At 38.9% G+C, this 20202-nt stretch overlaps 1 protein-coding gene across 5 annotated transcripts in view; it reads right to left on the bottom strand.

Annotated features, from left to right (window-relative positions):
- Window positions 1–3437: 3437 nt before the first annotated feature.
- The window catches only part of znf362b (zinc finger protein 362b), an 18340-nt gene continuing 1575 nt past the window's right edge, over window positions 3438–20202 (bottom strand). For 2 of the 5 annotated variants that reach the window (XM_031566710.2, XM_012820763.3), the window contains 8 exons: window positions 20019–20082; window positions 18821–19070; window positions 18176–18280; window positions 17651–17981; window positions 17002–17226; window positions 15383–15461; window positions 7693–7851; window positions 3438–6940 (listed from right to left, as the gene is read on the bottom strand). In XM_031566710.2, coding sequence (XP_031422570.1) covers window positions 6824–6940; window positions 7693–7851; window positions 15383–15461; window positions 17002–17226; window positions 17651–17981; window positions 18176–18280; window positions 18821–19070; window positions 20019–20082 — 1330 coding nt within the window. In that variant the 3' untranslated portion in view covers window positions 3438–6823. The remainder of the gene's footprint in view (window positions 6941–7692; window positions 7852–15382; window positions 15462–17001; window positions 17227–17650; window positions 17982–18175; window positions 18281–18820; window positions 19071–20018; window positions 20083–20202) is intronic. The other 3 variants (XM_031566713.2, XM_031566712.2, XM_031566711.2) reach the window with 2 other exon arrangements.

The raw sequence follows: 20202 nt of genomic DNA, 5'->3' as shown, positions 1-20202 counted from the left end.
AATGTGAGATTGCTCAACAGTAGTTGACTCTCACCAAGCAAATTACAGATTATTCAATATAACTTCAATAAAGAACACTCATCTGCTGTATTTAAAAAATATTGGAAACCATATCTGATGAGCAGCCAGGTCCGTCTATAGTCTGGTAGAGTGAGTGCCTATAGAAACGTTTGGCAGTATCCATACCGCGGTAACGTTTTATATTCAATATTTTATAGATTGAAAAAAAGGTATTTCACTCTTGAACTGATTGACGAATTTATGTCAAACTAACTGTGGTGTATTTATACAAGCACTGGTTATATGTCACATGGCCTTTTAATCATTTAAAAAATATATTATTACTTTTTTGATAATTTAAACAATACACATTAATGTAGCCTCCTCATCTTTTGAGCTTTTGATGTCAGACTAACTATGATGAACACAGACTAATACTCCTGATGTCACAAGGCTTCTTTTCTCAAAATACCTTCAACACGATTTTATATAGATTTCTAAACAAATAATCCAGTAAATCTTTTTGGCCACCTGACCTTTTGAGGTCAAAACACCTGTGAAGCACACAAACTGACAACTGTCATGTCACAAGGCTTCTTTTCCCAAGAGACCATCACCATGATTTTATATATAATAATAATAATGAAATCTATTTGGGCGCCTGAACTTTTGGCCTTTGGAGGTCAAAACACCTTTGATGCACACAGACTGATATTCTTCATATGTCACAAGGTTTATTTTTGCAAAAGACCATCACCATGATTTTATATATTTTTTTTAAAGCAAATAATCAAACTGACCTTTTGGCCTTTGGAGGTCAAAACACCTTTGATGCACACAGACTGATGTCCTTTGTATGTCACAAGGCTTCTTTTTGCAAAACAAAAACTTGATACTTAAGTTACAGAGGCAGAAAATAAACAATCCACCGTGTTGGTGTTTTCTTCATTTACTTCAAATATACAGAAGATGAGTGTCCATGAAGTGGGTTAAAATCTTAGGTGCAATGTAAGCAAATAGGACAAGAAAATATTTGATAAGATAAACTCTGACATCAGTTAATGTCACCAGCTATGTGGACTGTGAAACTCTGACATCGGTTAGGTCACCAGCTATGTGGACTGTGAAACTCTGACATCGGTTAGGTCACCAGCTATGTGGACTGTGAAACTCTGACATCGGTTAGGTCACCAGCTATGTGGACTGTGAAACTCTGACATCGGTTAGGTCACCAGCTATGTGGACTGTGATAGAATGTAAATAAATGGTGACGTTGTCAGAGGTCACATTTAAAGCAGTTCATTGGGTTTTCGTACGAATACAGTGCCCTCCAGAATTATTGGCACCCCAGAAATTAGCAAAAAGAGATTCGAAAAAAATGTCTTTATTGTTTATCCTCATGATCTTTCATTCAAAATATCCACAAAAATCTAACCTTTAATTGAAGTAACATAATTGAAAGAAACATTTAATTCTTATCATGAAACAAATATTTTTCTAAAAAATATGTGTGCCACAATTATTGGCACCCCTTCATCTAATATTTTGTGCCGCCTCCCTTTGCCAAGATAACAGCTCTGAGTCTTCTCCTATAATGCGTGATGAGGTTGGTGAACACATGGCATGGGATCCGAGACCTTTCCTCCATACAGTATCTCTCCAGATCCTTCAAATTCAATTTTTAAGCTTCCTGACAGAGGCTGTTCGGTTTTCATTTAATATCTGCTGGTATTTGATGGAGTCCATGGTACCATGTATCCTAACAAGATGTCCAGGGGCTTTGGAAGAAAAACAGCCCCACAACATCAAAGATCAGCCACCATACTTCACAGTGGGTATGAGGTGCTTTTCTGTATGGCTATCTTTCTGTCTACGCCAAACCCACCTGATGTTTGTTGCCAGAAAGCTCTATTTTGGTCTCATCTGACCATATAACCCGGTCCCATTGAAAGTCCCATTAACAATTGGCAAACTGTAGGCGCTTTAGTTTGTTGTTGATTGACAGCAGATGCTTTTTTCTGGCAACCCTCCCAAATAACTTGTGGTGATGTAGGTGGCATCTGATGGTAGTTTTGGAGACTTTCTGACCCCAAGACTCAACTAATCTCTGCAATTCTCCAGCTGTGATCCTTGGAGATTCTTTTGCCAGTCGAACCATCCTCCTCACGGTGCGTGGGGTCAATGTACAGACAAGTCCTCTTCCAGGCTGATTCTTAACATCTCCTGTCGCTTTAAACTTCTTAATTATTGCCATGGTGGACTTAAAAATGTAAAACATGACTGGAAATATACTTCAGTTAGATTTTAATTAAAATATTTTCTAGGGGTGCCAATAATTGTGGCACTTGTTTTGGAGAAAAATATTTATTTAATGTCAAATTTTTTTTTTCTTTCAATCATTTTTCTTCAATGAAAAGGTAATCTCTCTTAAATCTTAATCTTACCTTTTCATTGAAGTAAAATTATTGAAAGAAATAAAAACTGTTGATATTAAATAAATATTTTTCCCCAAAACATGTGTGCCACAATTATTGGCACCCCTTATTTTAATGTTTTGTGCAGCCTCCCTTTGCAAAGATAACAGCTCTGAGTCTTCTCCTATAATGCGTGATGAGGTTGGTGAACACATGGCACGGGATCTGAGACCATTCTGAGACCATTCCTACATACATCCTACGTATCTCTCCCGTTCCTTCAGATTCTGAGGTCAACATTTGTAGACTCGGCTTCAATAATTTTACTTCAATGAAAAGGTACGATTTTCGTCAATATTTTGAGTGAAAGACCAAGAGGATAAACAGCAGACATATTTTTTCATAGCCTGTTTTGCTCACTCACTAAGGGTGCTAATAATTGTGGAGGGCACTGTATGTAAGGCCAGACCATCCTGACCAGAACAACATTAAGTGTATGCTGTGAACACAACTTGAGGGTTAAAAGGATTTAAGCCCCTACAGTATGACAAATGAACGCACAAGTATATGCGGTATATTTTACAAATAAATTAGCTAAAACAATGTTTACATATATCAAATTATTATTGAGTAAATCTTTTAAGCACAGCCTGACTGTTTACGTAGTTTGATAATAATGGCCTAGTGGAGATCCAAAGCCACACCAGACACAAACCAACACTCAGGCTTAGTAAGGAAGGAGTTCTCCTCTCTACTCACGAGCCAACCAAGTCAGTAACTCTAGGCCTAATATGCTGCGACTCCAACATTTCTGTCAATGCACACATTAAACAGATAATCACAAGTGGAAAGGGTATTTCTGTGTGAGAATCAACTGGCAATACATTAATTAGGTACGTTTTCTCAGGCAGAGGAGAACTGGAGAATAAAACATTAAATCATAAGTCAGTTAAATGTGTTATATATATTTGCACATAAAACGTATTAACAACAACAAACAAACAAAAAACATATGCGCGCACATTATTAACAGTCTGCATTTATTAAAACCAGATAAAGATACAAAGTATTTATAACATTGATATTATTTTATTCACCTAGCATGTCTGTGCATATTAAGCCAAATCTTAAAATGAAACCACAATGCAAGACAAAGGAAAAATGGTGTGGTAATTGCTAGACATATATAACAATGTCAGACAGAACAAATGCTACAGTTAATTAATACATAAGTTATTGTCAAAGTACTCCATGCGAAAAATGAAAAGTAAAATGTACTGAGACTGAATACTGAAAACACCAATATGGAAATAAAATTGTCAATGATAACAGTTAAGGCTTAAATGTAAGAAAAAAGGAAAGAAAATAGAATGGATATTAATACAAATTATCAATACTCACAAAAATGATTAATAAATGAAAATATACTAATACAAAATCCAACAGTAAATACAGTAATTTGAAAATTTGCACTATAAATGAATACAAGGGTTATTTTTTGTCATAACAAATGTACACTTCTGAGTTTACTAGCTTGATGAAGATAGGAGGGGTAGAGGCAGGATCAGTTATTGGCATGAAGAGTTTGTTTTGTGGCCAGTTGCCAGCATAGAATGAACTGCAGTTGTACTTACTAGACTTTATTTCACTTGTAAACATGCTTAAGTTCCATCTCAACATCGAGGAATAATGTCTTTTGACACGTAAGAAGCACCTCATCTCAAGAATGAGGGAGCACACAGCACAGAACTGTGCAAGATCGCCTCCCATTCTTGTGGGCCAATGTTTCTATCCATTCCAAAAGAAACCAAATGACAACCTTATTTTCAAAATGTCTGACTCCGAAAAGCTTCCACTGAACACAGAAGACCTGCATTAGGGAGCGAGTTTCTTTTTGAGGTTACTTTCAGTACTCTCAGTACAGCACCAGAGTGATTGCCCTCTTTTGGAAAAACAAACATCAATGAAGAAGGAATAAAAAAATTATAATAACAACATGAGGGAAAAAAAAAAACATTGGTCATGTGACAGGAAAAAAAATCAAATAGTCAACCTCAGTGAAGAAGAACCCATTGTAACAACTTAAGCAACATGTGTAGAAATGGCAGCATATCGAGACTGATTTAGCTGATGTTTATGCAAGGTGTTTTTTTTTTTTTTTTTTTGCAGAGTAAGGCAGTTTGTTCCTTTTGATCTCATCAGGACTGCAAGCTCTCCCATTTGAACTGGAGCATCTAGCTGTGGCATTGAGCACATTTGATTCAACCCAAGGAATGTGCGAACAGACGCCAAGCCATTCAAACACATTCAAACTGAGCATCACCACCACTGGTGAGCCTGTCTGTCTTGGTGTGCATCTGAAGCCAGAACGGAAGATCGTCTCTATTTATTTGCTGCAGTACAGAAACGAACTGCCATGGACCACTACAAAAAAAAACAAAAAAAAAAACATCTTTGCATTTCAAGCTAAGTCTTGACTTTCTCTTCAAAGTCACAGCAAGCCTGTGTAAGTGAAATGAGCTTAACAAGTGACTGGTATGATGCATGTAAAAGAATGAACATTAAGTGAACCTGGGAGTGGTTTACTTTCTGTTTTGGTAGATAATACAGTAATGGAATTAAACAGGTCATACAGTATACATGAAAAGTCAGTACAATATGTGTCATCATACTGAAGGTTTAGGGTGCAGTTCACAGGACTACAATGATTTTTGGTCCAACTATTTGAAATAGTTTCCCACACCATTTATTGCTGCACTGGGTTGTTAGCTGTGATGAAGAAAATAAACATTATGATATGACACAGTTCAAAAAACACATAACTAGCCAACAACACTGAATCAATAGTCATTTGATGAAAAGCGGGGGAAAGGCTGCATTAAGGTGACATTCAAACTCGTTCGCAAGGGCAATTCTTGCATTTCATGCAATTTAGTTTTTTATTATTTAACAAGGTCAGTTAAGCCTTGGTAAAGCCGTGAGAAAGACTCTCACTATAATTTTGGCATCACGTGACTAAATCTAACTGTTACACTAGAGTCGGCAGAAAAATAATCTGCCATATGGCATTAAGATTAGAATGAGCACAGCATGGGATGACAACAGACTATATAATTTAATTTAAATCTTTTTTGTAAAGATTCCTGTTACAATAACAATTTCAGCCGGGAAACATTGGGTACCATGACATTTTTCAGGGCAAAAGAAGATAAGATCATGCCTGGAGGACTGTTTCTCTCTACAAATTAGAATGTTCCTGCAATTTAACCAGTAACAGTACAATTACATTTTAGTATGGAGAAAATGGTACTTGGCAGCAAAAATAGTGAAATGAGAAATTCTTGGAAAATGGCTATTGATTCAAAGAATTCAGAACATTAAAAAAACAACAATGTTCCCAAACTGAACAGCATACGTAAAACAACAAATGACTCATTCATTCTTACACTAAAGGTCATTTTTACAAGTGCAAACGCAGCATGACTAATCTACTTGCAATACCTCAAAAAGTATACAAAAATGGCATCAATTCAGTTTGCTCAATGAATTCCGTATTAGTATTTCATAAAATTGGTATCATTCACTCATATATAGGATTGACAGACTATTGAATACATATTTTTGGTCAATTTACGATGTATAGCCTGTTTTCTATCTGCTTTCCTTTTGCACCTTTAAAAATGTCATCCTAAGTGTGATTCCAGACCAGATGAAGCGGAAGAATGTCTAAGTGAGACATTTGTGAGACCAACAAATATTTCTCTTGTACAAACAGGAAATATGGAAAAACTGAGGAGAACGCTTGAGTCGGTAAGAAAAGAAGGAGATGAAGAGTGAACCAACGACACCTAAATAACATGATAGTCTTAGAACCTTTAGCTGCCTAAAGCAATGCCTTATTCTTGAATAAAAAAAGAGAGAGAGATCTCTACATCATTTTGAACCGAAACCACAAGGCCTGAAAGTGCTTTTTAAAAGATTATCTTTGGGCGTCTCCCTAATACATCCTTGGTAACAAACATAAGTGACAGCAACAAAATGGTATCCGGCTGTCTGCTCTAGGGATGCAGCTCACCTCCAAGAGAGTCACAAGAGCTGTAGATCATTAGAGAAACTCTATCAGCAAGTCCGTCTACTCTCTAGAAGCAATACAGGATTGTTATTAATTGGTTAAGGACTACAAACACACCAACAAACAAACAAAGAAACAAAAAAAACACACCCAGCAGCAGCCACTAGGCCCTTTGAGGACTGAAGTGCTGCACTCTCTGCTCTATTCTAAAGAGAGCAGGAATATCATCTGGCACATTCTGAAACTGCTTTGCAATAAAAAAAAGACAAAAAAGAAGAAGTAAAGTGAAAAAGAGGAATGACAGAGAAGGGGGGAGGGGGGGTGGTGAAGTGTGGACTCAGATGAGAGAGATGCGTATAGGAATGTTAGGAGAGTCATTTCTCTGGGGAGAGTGGTGGCTCACGAGGTGTTCCACAACTGTGTGTTTGGACATGTGCTTCATTAGGTAGGTCTCCTGTTCAAGGGAAAAACACAACGACAGCGTGTTACATCAGGACTCCACACTACATGAAATAGTGTGCAAAAATAAAACACACAGGTCATTTGTTAACTTCTGTGAAATATTCAACATTCTGAAGAGAGAAATTGAAAATGATTTCAACGGACACTCGTCACAATGTCCATGTGTTGGGATGCTTCACTGATGCATCAGAGTTTGCTGACTAGTGACCATGATTGTGCAGGTCACACCTTCCTTCTACATCTTTGAGGTGTTCTATGTTTGTGGGTTGAACCCTCTTAACTGCACTGGTTAAATGTGACTCTGCCACATAGTGGGCAGTGAGCACTCATCTCTCAGAGTCCTGTGCAGATTCCCTCATGTTCACTCACCAAATACACACCGATGGCAAAGGAACCAAAAGTTCTACAACTAAAACCTAAAACTTGCTCCCCCCTCCCGATGAGCCCAGTGTGCTCTGATGGGTCAGCACTGCGACCAATAACATTGTCACTGGGCAATAAGAATTATGTTACGAGATTGCGTCATCATGTAACAAAGAAGATAAGGCTGGAATTACAACAAGGCATTTCAGCCTGCTGAGAAAAGTAGTTTCTGTGGCAGTCACAATTGTCATTGACACGCTTTCAGTAGGAATTACAACCATTAATTGAATGTATTAATGCATGCATGCATCCACACACAGTCATTCTAACCTGATGGTGGAAGTGTTAGTAAAAATTCAGAGATATTTGTAGAGTACTCACTGAGGTGTAAGCCCGGCCACACATACTGCAGCAGTAGGCTTTAGCGTTTTTGATAGCGTGAGCGGAGAGGTGTATCTGTAATGAGGCTGAGTCTGAATATGCACGGTAGCAGTTTGGGCATTTATACGGCTTGTCTTTATTGTGTTGCCTCTGGTGTGACTGGAAAAAAGGAAATAAAAAACATACACATTATTATTTGTCATATACATATATCATTTTTGAAGACATACTCAATGATTGGCAGCACATCTCATAGACTACAAATGAATGAATAAAGTGAATAAATACAAAGCAATGGCTCTTCAGAGAATACTTCCTACTTAAATCCCAATAAGCTTTCATGGCTCTCAGCGTACCCTTTTCTAATACACAAGATCCCAGGTGACATTGGTGCACCACTCTCAGTGGTGCATTAAGACCAAACTGGTTTGGTTGGGTTTATGGGGAGTGAGTGTGGTGGAGCACCTGGTTGGTTCTGTTCAGTGTAACCCTTCCTCCTGACTCATCATCTTACACCGGCTGCAAGATCAGAGGCCACGGCTTCTTACCCTGTGGTTGGTCCGCCTGTTGTCCCTGCTTAAGATCCTTTGACCTCACCAGGCACACAAGGAACACAAAACTACACAACGAGACTAGAAAAGTCTGCCTTTCACTGAAGGACTCTAGACAATGCCGGCTCTCAGAGGGACACGCTTGCTATCTTGTAACCCTTCAGCATCATCAACATTGTTATTCCTGTGCCTCACTACCAATTCTTAAAAGAGGTACATGTGGTTAGTTTTTGTGGCTATACACAGCAAACAAAGCATGTCTTGCCCAAAGTCCCAAACTATGCAGTAGCTATAAACAAATCCACAGCTGAAATTGCCACCACACCTTAAGATTACGCATCAATGCATGGTTGTGTAAGTGGGAAACACAATACTTTAAAGACAGTAGTATGCTCTTCTCACAACAGCACACTATATTTAGCTAAAAGAAGTTTTTATTCAATGAACGCTAACTATATTTAGCTAAAAGAAGTCATCTCAACCAGTGCGGAGAGATTTAGACTGAACAGCCCTCTCTGTACAAACTGGGCTCTGATTCTCTCTCACACAGATGCACATAACTTTGTAAGACTGCCATGATGATTACGGAGGCGTCTCTTCTTTACTTTGGCTGATAAGAAGATATATCACTGCAATTATCAGGGACTATATAACTGCATAGAAACCACACACCCACATTATACAAATTAGCACAATCTTTCCAAACATTCTTCCATCATGTTGCAGCCACCTAAAAGGCCAATTAGCACTGGGAATGAAGTAGAGGAGACAAAGAACATAAAAGCACCAAGACAATGACAGTCCACGACAAAACCTCCACGGTGAAAACTGTTGAACAGGTACAGAAAGGTACAGTGGCATGCAAAAGTTTGTGCACTCCATGTCAAAATTTCTGTTACTGTGAATAGCTAAGATGACCTAGCTTCCAAAAGGTAAGTTAAAGATGAAACATCTCTTTAATATTATAAGCAAGACTACTTTTTTTAAATAACAAAAAGGGAAAAGAGCCTGAAGTAAAAGTTTGGGCGCCCTGCATAGTAAATACTTAATAACACCGCCTTTGGGAAGTATCACAGCTTGTAAATGCTTTTTGTAGCCAGCTAAGTGTCTCTCAATTCTTGTTTGGGGATTTCCGACCATTCTTCCTTGCAAAAGGCTTTTAGTTCAGTGAGGTTCTTGGGCTGTCTTGTCTGCATTGCTCTTTTGAGGTCTATCCACACATTTCTGAGGATGTTTAGGCCGGGGGACTGTGTATGGGGAATAGTTCACAAATATTTGTCACGTGATTCATAAATACATTTTACACGATTCACAAATAAATTTCACACGATTCATAAATAAATGTTTCACCATTCACAAATGTATTTGTATATTTTATACACTTTCCTGACGTGACTTGATTTCCGAATACATTTTTCTCTGCAACCTGTCAGATGTCTCTTACAATTTCGGCCAATAACATTAACGTATATTCGAGGGCATGACTGAATGTGACCACATTGTGTTATATTGTTACAGTGTCCAGTAAGGTGGTCTACTACACCATAACAGACATCTGGATACAACTGATCACACAAAGAGGAATCCATGTTTCAATGGCGTCTGGTAGCTGGCCACCAAGTGGGAATATAACCAGTTTATCTTGTTTAACCCATTGTCATACATGATTGAACATGCTTAAACTACATATAATTGAAAGAATGTCCCATAATCCCACCTGACATTTCAAGCAGGTTGTTTTCCCAAATAGAGAAGCACTCTAAACCGCTAAGTAAACATTGCACTAACCCAGCTAAATGGGTTGCTATTTTAACCCAACTCAATGCTGGGTCAACCTAGTCCATCCAAATCGGTTAATATTGCCATTATAACCAAGCCGCTAGATGAATCTGACCAACAATGCTGGGTTAACAGAAAGATGGGGGTTACTTTTTTCACCCAATAACTTAAAACCACATGCTAGTTCATGTTAAAACACAATACTTCGTTTTCACAAAGTTATGTTGAAAGTCACACCATCTCCTTCCAGCTCATTTTATATGCTAATGAAATAATTCAGTAAAGCAAAGTCACCCAGTGGCTGTAAGGTCTCAGACTGTTGGACCTCACCCCACCCCCACCCCTAATGTCTATTATAGCGTGGTAGTCCACATAACTGAACACTGCACAGATGTAATGTAATGTGGTCAAATTCAGTCATACCCTCAAATTTAGATTAATGCGAATGACTATTTATATGAGACATCTGATAGGCTGCAGAGAATGTCCTTTTGAAAAAAGAAATGCGTTTGTGAATCAAGCCTCGTAAGGAAAGTGTAAAAAAAAAAATAAAAAAAAAACACAAATTCATGCAGGGATGTTCACAAATCGCAAATTTTGAAACTATTCTGACTCCATAACTGTGAGAGCCATGGCAAAAACCTTCACCTTGAGTCTCTCCAGGTTGTCCATTGTGGATTTTGAGGAGTGTTGAGGATTTTATCCAGAATTTGCTGGCATTTAATTTAATCCGATCTTCCCTCTACAAGTAAAATGTTCCCCTGTGCCACTGGCTGCAACACCAGCCCAAAGCATAATTGATCCACCCCAGTACTTAAAAGCTGGAGGGGTGTTCTTTTCACTAAATTCTGTACCCTTCTCCTGCTTTGTAGGCATCAATTATCTTAATTTTCAAAGTGCTAAGTAGCTGCTTAGGGGAGCCCATGGCTACATTTAGTTGTAAACAAAGTTTGAGCTTTGAAATTTGCATCACCTGGCCTTTCCTAGTGATGACTGAACAAGCTGTAGCCCTGACAAGCTAATTAAGAGACTTGGTAAAAGTTATCTCAGAGCTCAAATCTCTTTGGGTGTCCAACCTTTGCATGGTGCTGCTTTCCTTTTTTTCACTCTAAAATTGTGCAAAACCAAAAAGAATACACTTATGTTGCTTAAAATTATGTTTCATCTCATCTTAACTTTAGGGGAGAGTGGGGTAAGATGAGTCAGTTGTTTTTATACATAAGTCAACCCAAGGGAATATGGGTCAGGAATAAAATGAATGCATACCACACAAGTTCAGGATGTGTGCCATCAATTAAAACCTTAGCAGTGTGCCTAACTCAAACTGACAACTAAATATGGGCTCCTAAAAAAGTGGTCTTGTGACTCAACTTGCCCACAACTTCAAAACTGTTATTAACTATCGTTTTAACCAGAAGTATAATTTTAAATACAATTATTAACACTCAAATTCCCTGTTCTGCTGATTTTGTTGGTGTTAATGACATAAATATTACAACTAATTTGTCTATAGCACTAAATCCTGAAGATGGTTTGCCAAGTCTCTGGGATTAAGAAATAGACATGGAAGTTTTAAATTAAATGAAAATGTTCTTTTGAGGATTTTCACTTTCAGTGTAGACTCTCAACTGTAAGTTTGGCATGATAGCAAACTTTTTAGCCTATAAACAACATAAACACCAACTTGTCACATAATAGTCTCAAAATCCATATAAATCGCAAACTTTGTAGCTAGTGACATAAACACTAACATGTCACATATCTACGGAAAATGCTATTGAAAATGGTAAAACAATTACGGAAACAATCTTCTGTAAGAAGGTAAACAAAAACTACTGGCACTGCATGTGGAGAGCGGAAGAATAGAGAGTTAAAACACTGACCGTACAAATAGTCAGCGTTCTCTCGCCTAGTGGACTCTCACATACTCCCAGATGTACAGAGTATTACAAAAATATTTCCCACCCTCATTCTGCGAAGACCCGCCCCCACTCTGTCTGCAAATGAAATTTGCAAATGAAATTTGCACAGTGGTTGCCCCGTTTGAGAATCAGTCCAGGTGGCCCTGGATACCGGTTACCCAGAATAAAAGAGAGTCTTTAAATGTTGCCCTGTACGCTGGTTAGCCGGCATAAAAGAGAGTCTCTAAATGTGGCCCTGTACGCCACGCAAAGAGAAACTGTCCAGGTTCTCTTTTCATTCTCAAAGCTCAGATGGCTCAGGCTAATCCTTCATCAACATACTGGTTCATAAACTGATTCTAATCTGTTCCTGACAGCGGTATTCTGTCCCTCCTATCTACATACAGTATTGTCCTGCCATTTTTTTCAGTTGTTAGTTGGGTTTGCCGGCAAGGAAAGTAATATTCAAGGTTGGCTGGAAAAATATGCAGGTGGCCCTGCACGCCGGTTGCCCTGCTGGAAAGTTGGTCCAGGGGTCCCTCAATGCTGGTTGCTCGGCATGAAAACAAAACTGAGTTGGTAACTTTTAACTTATCCTTGAAGCGTAGTTGGCTCTTTCTAATCTTAGATTAGAATAAATGAACAAACCAGTACTTTGACTGTTTCTGGCGGCATTGGTCTGTCCCTCCTATCTACTTTTCTCTCGGGTGGTTGGTTGGGTTCACCGACAAGGAAAGTAATTTGCAGGTGGCCCTGGATGCTGGTCACCCAGCACAAGAGACAACCTATACAGGTTGTCCTATAGCCGGATACCTGGCTCAAAAGAAAACTGTATAGGTTGCCCTAAAGCCAGATACCATGTTCAAAAGAAAACTGTATAGGTTGCCCTGTACGCCATTTAATCATTCAAACGTATTCATATTGCTTTCTTGATTTATTATATTATGGTACACAAATTAAAGATGGCCTATATGAAGTATAATAAAAAGTCAAATTAAAGATGGCCTTTATGAAGTATAATAAAAAGTCAAATTAAACCAAAACCATTTGCAGTGGACTATTGTAAACATTGTCAGACATCGCTTCATTAAAAAATTTCAGGCATCATTTAGGCATATCATAGGATCACATCACTTACATGTAAACTAGTCTGATTTTCTTCTTCAGTTCTTTCTTGCAATGAATTGTGGTATCCGGATTGATTGACCTTCATGTCTTAAAGTAATAATGGACTGTCGTTTCTCTTTACTTAGTTAAGTGGCTCTTGCCATAGTATGGATTAGTACAGTAGTCGCAGTAATAGGGCTATTCACTGTATACCAACCCTACCTCTGCACAACACAACTGATGGTCCCAAACACATTAACAAGGCAAGAAATGCCACAAATTAACTCTTGACAAGGCACACATATTATTTGAAAACCATTCCAGGTGACTAACTTATGAAGCTGATTGAGAGAATGCAAAGAGTGTGCAAAGCTGTCATCGAAGCAAAGGGTGGCTACTTTGAAGAATCTAAAATATTAAATATTCTGGTTTGTTCAACACTTTTTTGTTTACTACATATTTCCATATATGTTCTTTCATAGTTTTGTCTGATGTCTTCAGTATTAATCTACAATGTGTAAAATAATAAAAATAAAGAAAAACCATTGAATGAGAAGGTGTGTCGAAACTTTTGACTGGTACTGTACATTACACAGCTACTATCTACTGTAGAATATTGGTATTTTTGTATCATTCACGTCACCTTCATCAACACAGAAATGGTCAGCAAGACCCTCCCTGTCTGACATTCACACCTTTCATATCTAAGTAGACCCCATACTGTTCCCCTTCCATATACGCCCCCACCTTACACCTTGAACTAGACCCCCAGACACACCCATTCCCTTCCTGTGTGCCCAAACTAGGCATACACCTTCACACTAGGGCTGAACAATTAATTGCATTTGCGATTTAATCGCGATATGATAGAACGCGATTTTCTAACCGCAACGTTCGCGATTAAAAAACGTGGTCTAAAAAAAAAAAAAAAAAAAAATGTATTTTTTTTTTTTTTTTTAAGATGGTACATTTTGCACACAGTGTTTAAAAAGTGCATGCCTAGTGTTTATACTTAAAATGACTTTTTTTAAATGACTTAAATGCACAGTGGCAAAGCCACCGATTTGTTGTTCTTGTTTCTGTAACGAGCAGTTAAATAAAAATTTAAAATGTGGGAAAGAATATTTTACACTAAATGTATCTAATATTGTGTTGGTCATATTTAAATCATTCATTACGTTTTGTTGGGAAAAAAAAGAGGATAAAAAAAAAAAATCGCATATTAAATCGCAATCGCAATATTTTGGTAAAAAATCGCAATTAGATTATTTTCCCAAATCGTTCAGCCCTACTTCACACCCATTCATTTCCTGTATGCCCAAACTAGGATTTTTCTGTCATTATATATGCATACACCTTCCTATAACTGAAATGTAATTTGTATGTACATGGTGTTGTGTTGGACAAAGAACAGCATAGACACAAACCGCTACGTGTGGTGAGACAACGAAGCAAGGAGCATTGAGGAGACATTGCAGCCTTTGAAGACAAGGCCAACACAGAAGAAAAACTACACTATGGACCATATCTCCTAATCATCTCCTCCTCTCTCTGTTGCATAGAATAAACCGACACCCTACCCATCAGATCGGCATTCCATCTAGTTCTTTACTAAATCACACAACCGCAACTAACGTCAGGGCTAAAATAGAGGTCTGTTATATTATAGTATGAGTGTTTTCACAGGAAATCTGTCAGAACACGCGATCTTTCATTTGCCGTTTCCACTCAGCTCCAACGATCTTTCATTATGTAGACTATCTAAGGCCTTTTTACACTCTGATAGGTCTTTAAGCAACACCTTTCACAAACTGTACGGGTATCTGTGGAAGTCATCATGTTCCATGTTCCACTGTATAGTCACATAACACCAGTAAAACCACATGAAGCTCTTTCACATATGGTGGTGTATCTCTTGGTTTGAATATGTTTCTCCTTGTAATGCTGCCATATTCCAGCATCATGATGCCCAAACACACACTGCTATGCAAACCCAGACATTTTTCAGGGCCTCCCCAATAAAACACGTCAAAATCACTGCATCGTCATGAAAGGATCTAGGATAAGTTTTATGTTTACTGAATGGTCCAATGTTCAAACATACATACATCTGTGGAGTCGTTTTACAACGACTGATGCTGTTCTGAAGGCAAAGATTGACATTACTCCATACTGAGATATACACTGGTCATTGACACTACTCCATACTGAGATATACACTGGTCATTCATTAGCCTATTGTGCTTAGCATATACCAACATGACAATCTAGTATGATAAAGTACATCTCTTTGCATCTTTTTATAATGACCCATAACTTTGAACTGCATAACATATGTATCCCAGATCTTACCTGGAGGTTAGACAGCTGTGTAAAGGCTTTTTCACACCCGGGGTGCGCACACTTGTAGGGTCTGTCACCAGTATGAATTCTGTAAACCAGAAATAGTTGATGTTTGAAATCACATTGCACTCTGGTAAATCCAAGACCATACCATCATATTTAAACAATGAAATAGTTTTCTAAAAGGCAATTATTGCCATTACTGTGCAATGAAAGAATTATCTGAGGAATGATTCTATGTATTTCTACATTTTATAAGGCAAGGCAAGTTTATGTATATAGAAAATACAAAACACAAAGATAGTACAAAGTACATCAAATAGAATAAAACATAGTGGAAGTAGCCCCGATTGTGTGTTTTTATCTCTAACACAGAATCATCGATAGCCCAAAAAGAATCCTTAACAGAATCTTGAAGTAGAGCCCGATAGAGCCGTTTTCAGAGAAAGGTAGAGCTTGAGCTTGGCCCGAGAATGGAGCCTAAAAATAGGCCTGCTAATAGAGTTTCTCTTCCTTGTTAAGAATGACTTGAGGTCTACTTACACAATAAAAATGCAGTAAGAATAGAGTGCAAAGTTTTAGTGCACAGTCTTTGGCACATGGAAAGAGATGTTTGCTACATTTGGGGGCATATCTAAGATTCTCTGGGAGTTTGTTCCAGTTGCCTGCAGCATAACAACAGCTGAATGCTGCTTCACCATGTTTAGTTTGGACTCTGGGCTCTACTAGCTGACCTGAGTCCATGGATCGAGGAGCCAAACTCAGTTAATATTCTTTAAATATATCAGATATACTGTACCCTTGATTCTAGCTATATTTTTAAGATGATGGAAGGCCATTTTGGTGATTGCATAGGCTGGTGAAGGTGAGATCTGAGTCCATTTGAACACCAAGATTTTGGACTTGGTCTTTGGTTTTTAGAGCCAAAGTGTTTACTATTAGTAATTCTCTTCTCTTTCTTGCCAAACACAATAATCTATGTCCAGTCCTTGTTAGGTGTAAACTCATCTAATTATTCATTTGCTCATTGACATTGACACATTGACTCTAGTGGGCTGTATTGTGTCATCTGGTGAGAGCTAGATATATGTGTATCATCTGCGTAACTATAGTAATCAATGTAATTGTTCTGTAGGATTTGGCCCAAAGGCAGCATATATATACTTATTCCATGCGGATTCCGCATGTCATAGCCACCCTGTCAGATTCATATAACTGCCAATGGTGACAAAGTAACTCCGGCCTTCTAAATAAGGCCGGTACCAATTAAGGACTACTCCGGAAAGTCCCACCAAATTTCCAACCAATCCAGCACTTTTACTGCGTAAAATTCAACACCGAGATCTAGTAAAACCAGAACTGATATTTTATCTGAATCAGTATTCAGCTGCATTATTTAACACTTTTATGAAAGCAGTTACCATACGGTCATGAGGTCGGAAGCCTGATTAAAATGTGTAATTGACATTTTTTGTCATTTCAAATTTCAAAACATGCATATATTTCCATTGAGACATTTACATAATAAACTATTACTTTTTCATTTGTTTACATGACGTTTCAACTTCCTGAATACATATATGCTAGATCCTCCATTCTTCCCTGGCAGACTACTTAGGTGCACTCACCTGGTGTGTTGCTGAAGGTGAGATAGCTGGCGGAAAGAGTTTTCACAATAGGAACAGTGATAAGGCTTAATCCCTAAATGAATGCGTAGATGCTGGGCCAGGTAGGAGGCGTTGGCGAACGATTTGGAACAGTGAGGACACTTATGTGGTTTGGCCTCTGTGTGGGACTTGGAGTGCATCTGCATCTCTGACTTGGTAAAGAACTGCAGGGGGCACACTTTACACCTGGGACATGTGGAGAGAAGAGCACTTCATGAGTAGGAAGAAAACCCTACATATGATGTAAAGTTCTCTGCTGTTGTAGAGGCAGTTGTGACCCCTGACTGAATTGAAACCTTTTAATGAGAAGAACTGTAGCTTAAAGATCAATGTAAAATAGGGATGCTATGAGTGGATGGATGCTAACTCACAAGTCTTCACAAAATGAAACTCTCACGATTTGCAGTACTGACCACAGTGAGACCAGAGTATCAAAATAAACCACAATGACATTGTAGAGTTCTGTGACATACTAGGTTCCCTGACCTACCTTACACTGCAAGCCATGCAGCTAAGCAGATCCATCCACAAACAAGGTAAAGTTGACTAAAGAGACTAAAGGGACCATAAAGCTAAAAAGGGAATCAGAAGGCAACACTGAGTTTCACACCTGTACGTTTTTCCCTCTTTGGCAGTAATTGTGACACAGGACTGGTCTGTGCCGGACGCCAGGATTGGGTAAGGCACCACAAGAAGAGGGCCTGAGGGGTTCTCCGCTTTGATCTTCTTGCGCCCACGTGGCGTCTTGGGTGGCGGCCCCAGCATGCCTGCCAGGGTTCCACCCTTGACCAGGTCCATGCCAGGCCCGCTGGCCAAGCCAGAAATGACGTTGAGGTTAGGGGCTCCACCCAGTCTGTGCTGACTGCTGGAGGTCGGCGTTGTTGGGGTGATGGCTTCTGAGGTGTTGTGGGGTGTGTCTGTGCGAGAAGATAGTGCTAAACCTGAAAACCACCAGATACAACTAATAAAATTGTGAGCACACTTCACAATGGAAGTATAAGATATCAGCACTTCAATCATCAGAGTTATACAAGAAAATATGAAATTGGCAGCTGAAAAGCAAATGTGTTCCTGACTAAACAATCTACACAATTGTGATCTTAATCAGCCAGACATCAAATTTGTATTGGTGTACCTGAACGCTGGTTAATTCTATTGGCCTGCTCGATAGATGTGCGCATATGCCAATCTTCCCATAATCCTTTTGCTTTCACTGCCGCTTTATCATCCATATTCAAGTCTGCATTCAGATAAAAGAAGCATATTAGATAAGCACTAACAACAGACCTCGGCTCCACTTAGTGTAAAGATAAAAGAAGCATATTAGATAAGCACTAACAACAGACCTCGGCTCCACTTAGTGTAAAGACAAAGATTCAAGATGTAAGATCAAGATTAAGATAAGTAAATGGTTGGTCATGGATCAATGACTTGTAAATAAAGACAGGGCAAAGTCAAACTGTACTAAAGTGGTCATTTCTTTCCTCTCAAAATCCCATAAAATAGAAATGCTTTGTTCCTTCATTCTGTGTTCACATTTCTAAAAGATGTTTTACATTTACATACAGGATTGGTATACTGGCAGATAGTTTTATACAAAGCCACTTATAGTGCAGAGAAATCATACAGTTACCAGTATGTGCGCTCACTAGGTTTCGAACCCTTGACCTTAGCCCCCTCCAACCACCTCATCATCATCATGTGACAAGTCAACTTATTGGCATGTGAACCTCACTAAAAGTAACAGAGTTCTCTGCCTGTGGTGTCCGGGAGGTGGTACCTGACACAGTGCTGGAGGCTGGCCGGGCATGTAGCGCAATGTCAGGCTGCGACGTGGAGTTGTGAACCTGCAGGCCGGGCACCTGCTGCAGCTTGGGGATAGACATCACATGTTGGCCGGCTTCAGAGGGCTGAGAGGCTACCAGCAGGGTCTGCTGAGAGGGAACAGTGGTGGGTGGCAAATGCGGGGGCCTGATCTTTTCTGCCATCAGCTGCTCTTTGATCTTGTTGATTAGAACCAGGTTATCCAGCTGCAAGAGTCATGAGGTTTTTGTGCTGAGCTAAAGACAGTAGGCACCACAGTACAGTGCACACCAGCAACAGTAACAGATCAGGTGAGCGGACTGTATGAGATGGCATAGTAATGCAATTTAATCCAGAGAACACAAAAAAAGTGGATGAGACATGCTGATAAGATAGATTCAATGGTAAGTTAATTTTAGTGCATACTGGTGATATAGCAGCCAGTGGAATGAAATGGACCTAAGACATGTCTGATCCTTTCTTCTACCAACTTTCTTTACACACTGATTCCAACAGTGCTTCAGGCACATGCAGGTTACTCTGGGTGAAAAGAAACATTGTGTTGCCACTGATAATCCTGCTCATGATGGCATCATTTCCTTTGATGATAGCAATTTAAGTGATCCAAGTCTGAAAATGATTTGATATTTATTTACATTTTTAAAATATTCACATTATGTGTATACATACTTCTATGACTGAGGTTATGAAACTGACTGCTATCTAAATTTCTAAATAAATATTTCTTCAGAGGATGTTTGTGCCACAATGTAGCCACCATTAGTGTAAAGGCAAATTAGACTGGCAGCAGGTAGGACGGAAATGCTCAACTGCACTGAATATGAATAAAATGTAACAGATGCAATCAATGAATGCTAACATCAATGAATGTTCTGTCAGTTCTAAAAGTAACGTAAGAGAGGTAGAGGTTCACAGAAAAGCAAATGCAAGGCTAGAGATATCACAGAGGCTACCGCTTCAGCCACTTAGCAGTGGTAGCCTTTAGTCGTACCTAGCATTGTCTAAATAACTAGTCCAACGGAGGGAAGGTGTGGCGGGACAGTATGAAAAACACTCCAATGACACTTAAGTATGTTGTATGAGGAGTCGGACAGAGTGAGATGATGGATGATGATTCATTCCAATGACTGAAGACACAAGAAAGAAGCTCTCACCTGACCAGGCATCGAAGGCGGTGGCGGCCAGAAATAAGGGTTATTAAATCGAGGCTCTGCCATCCTGCCAAAACAAACAGTGTCATGTAGAGTCAGTGACAGTCCCCTTGGCTTCTACTTTGTATATTTCATTGAAAAGTGTGATTACATTTAGCCTTGTCATTTGAAAAGGCCTTCTACTACT

This window comes from Clupea harengus, chromosome 4 (assembly GCF_900700415.2).
Source record: "Clupea harengus chromosome 4, Ch_v2.0.2, whole genome shotgun sequence".
Lineage (NCBI taxonomy): Eukaryota > Metazoa > Chordata > Actinopteri > Clupeiformes > Clupeidae > Clupea > Clupea harengus.
The sequence above is the reverse complement of the archived record's forward strand: the minus strand, read 5'-3'. Positions and strand labels throughout refer to the sequence as shown.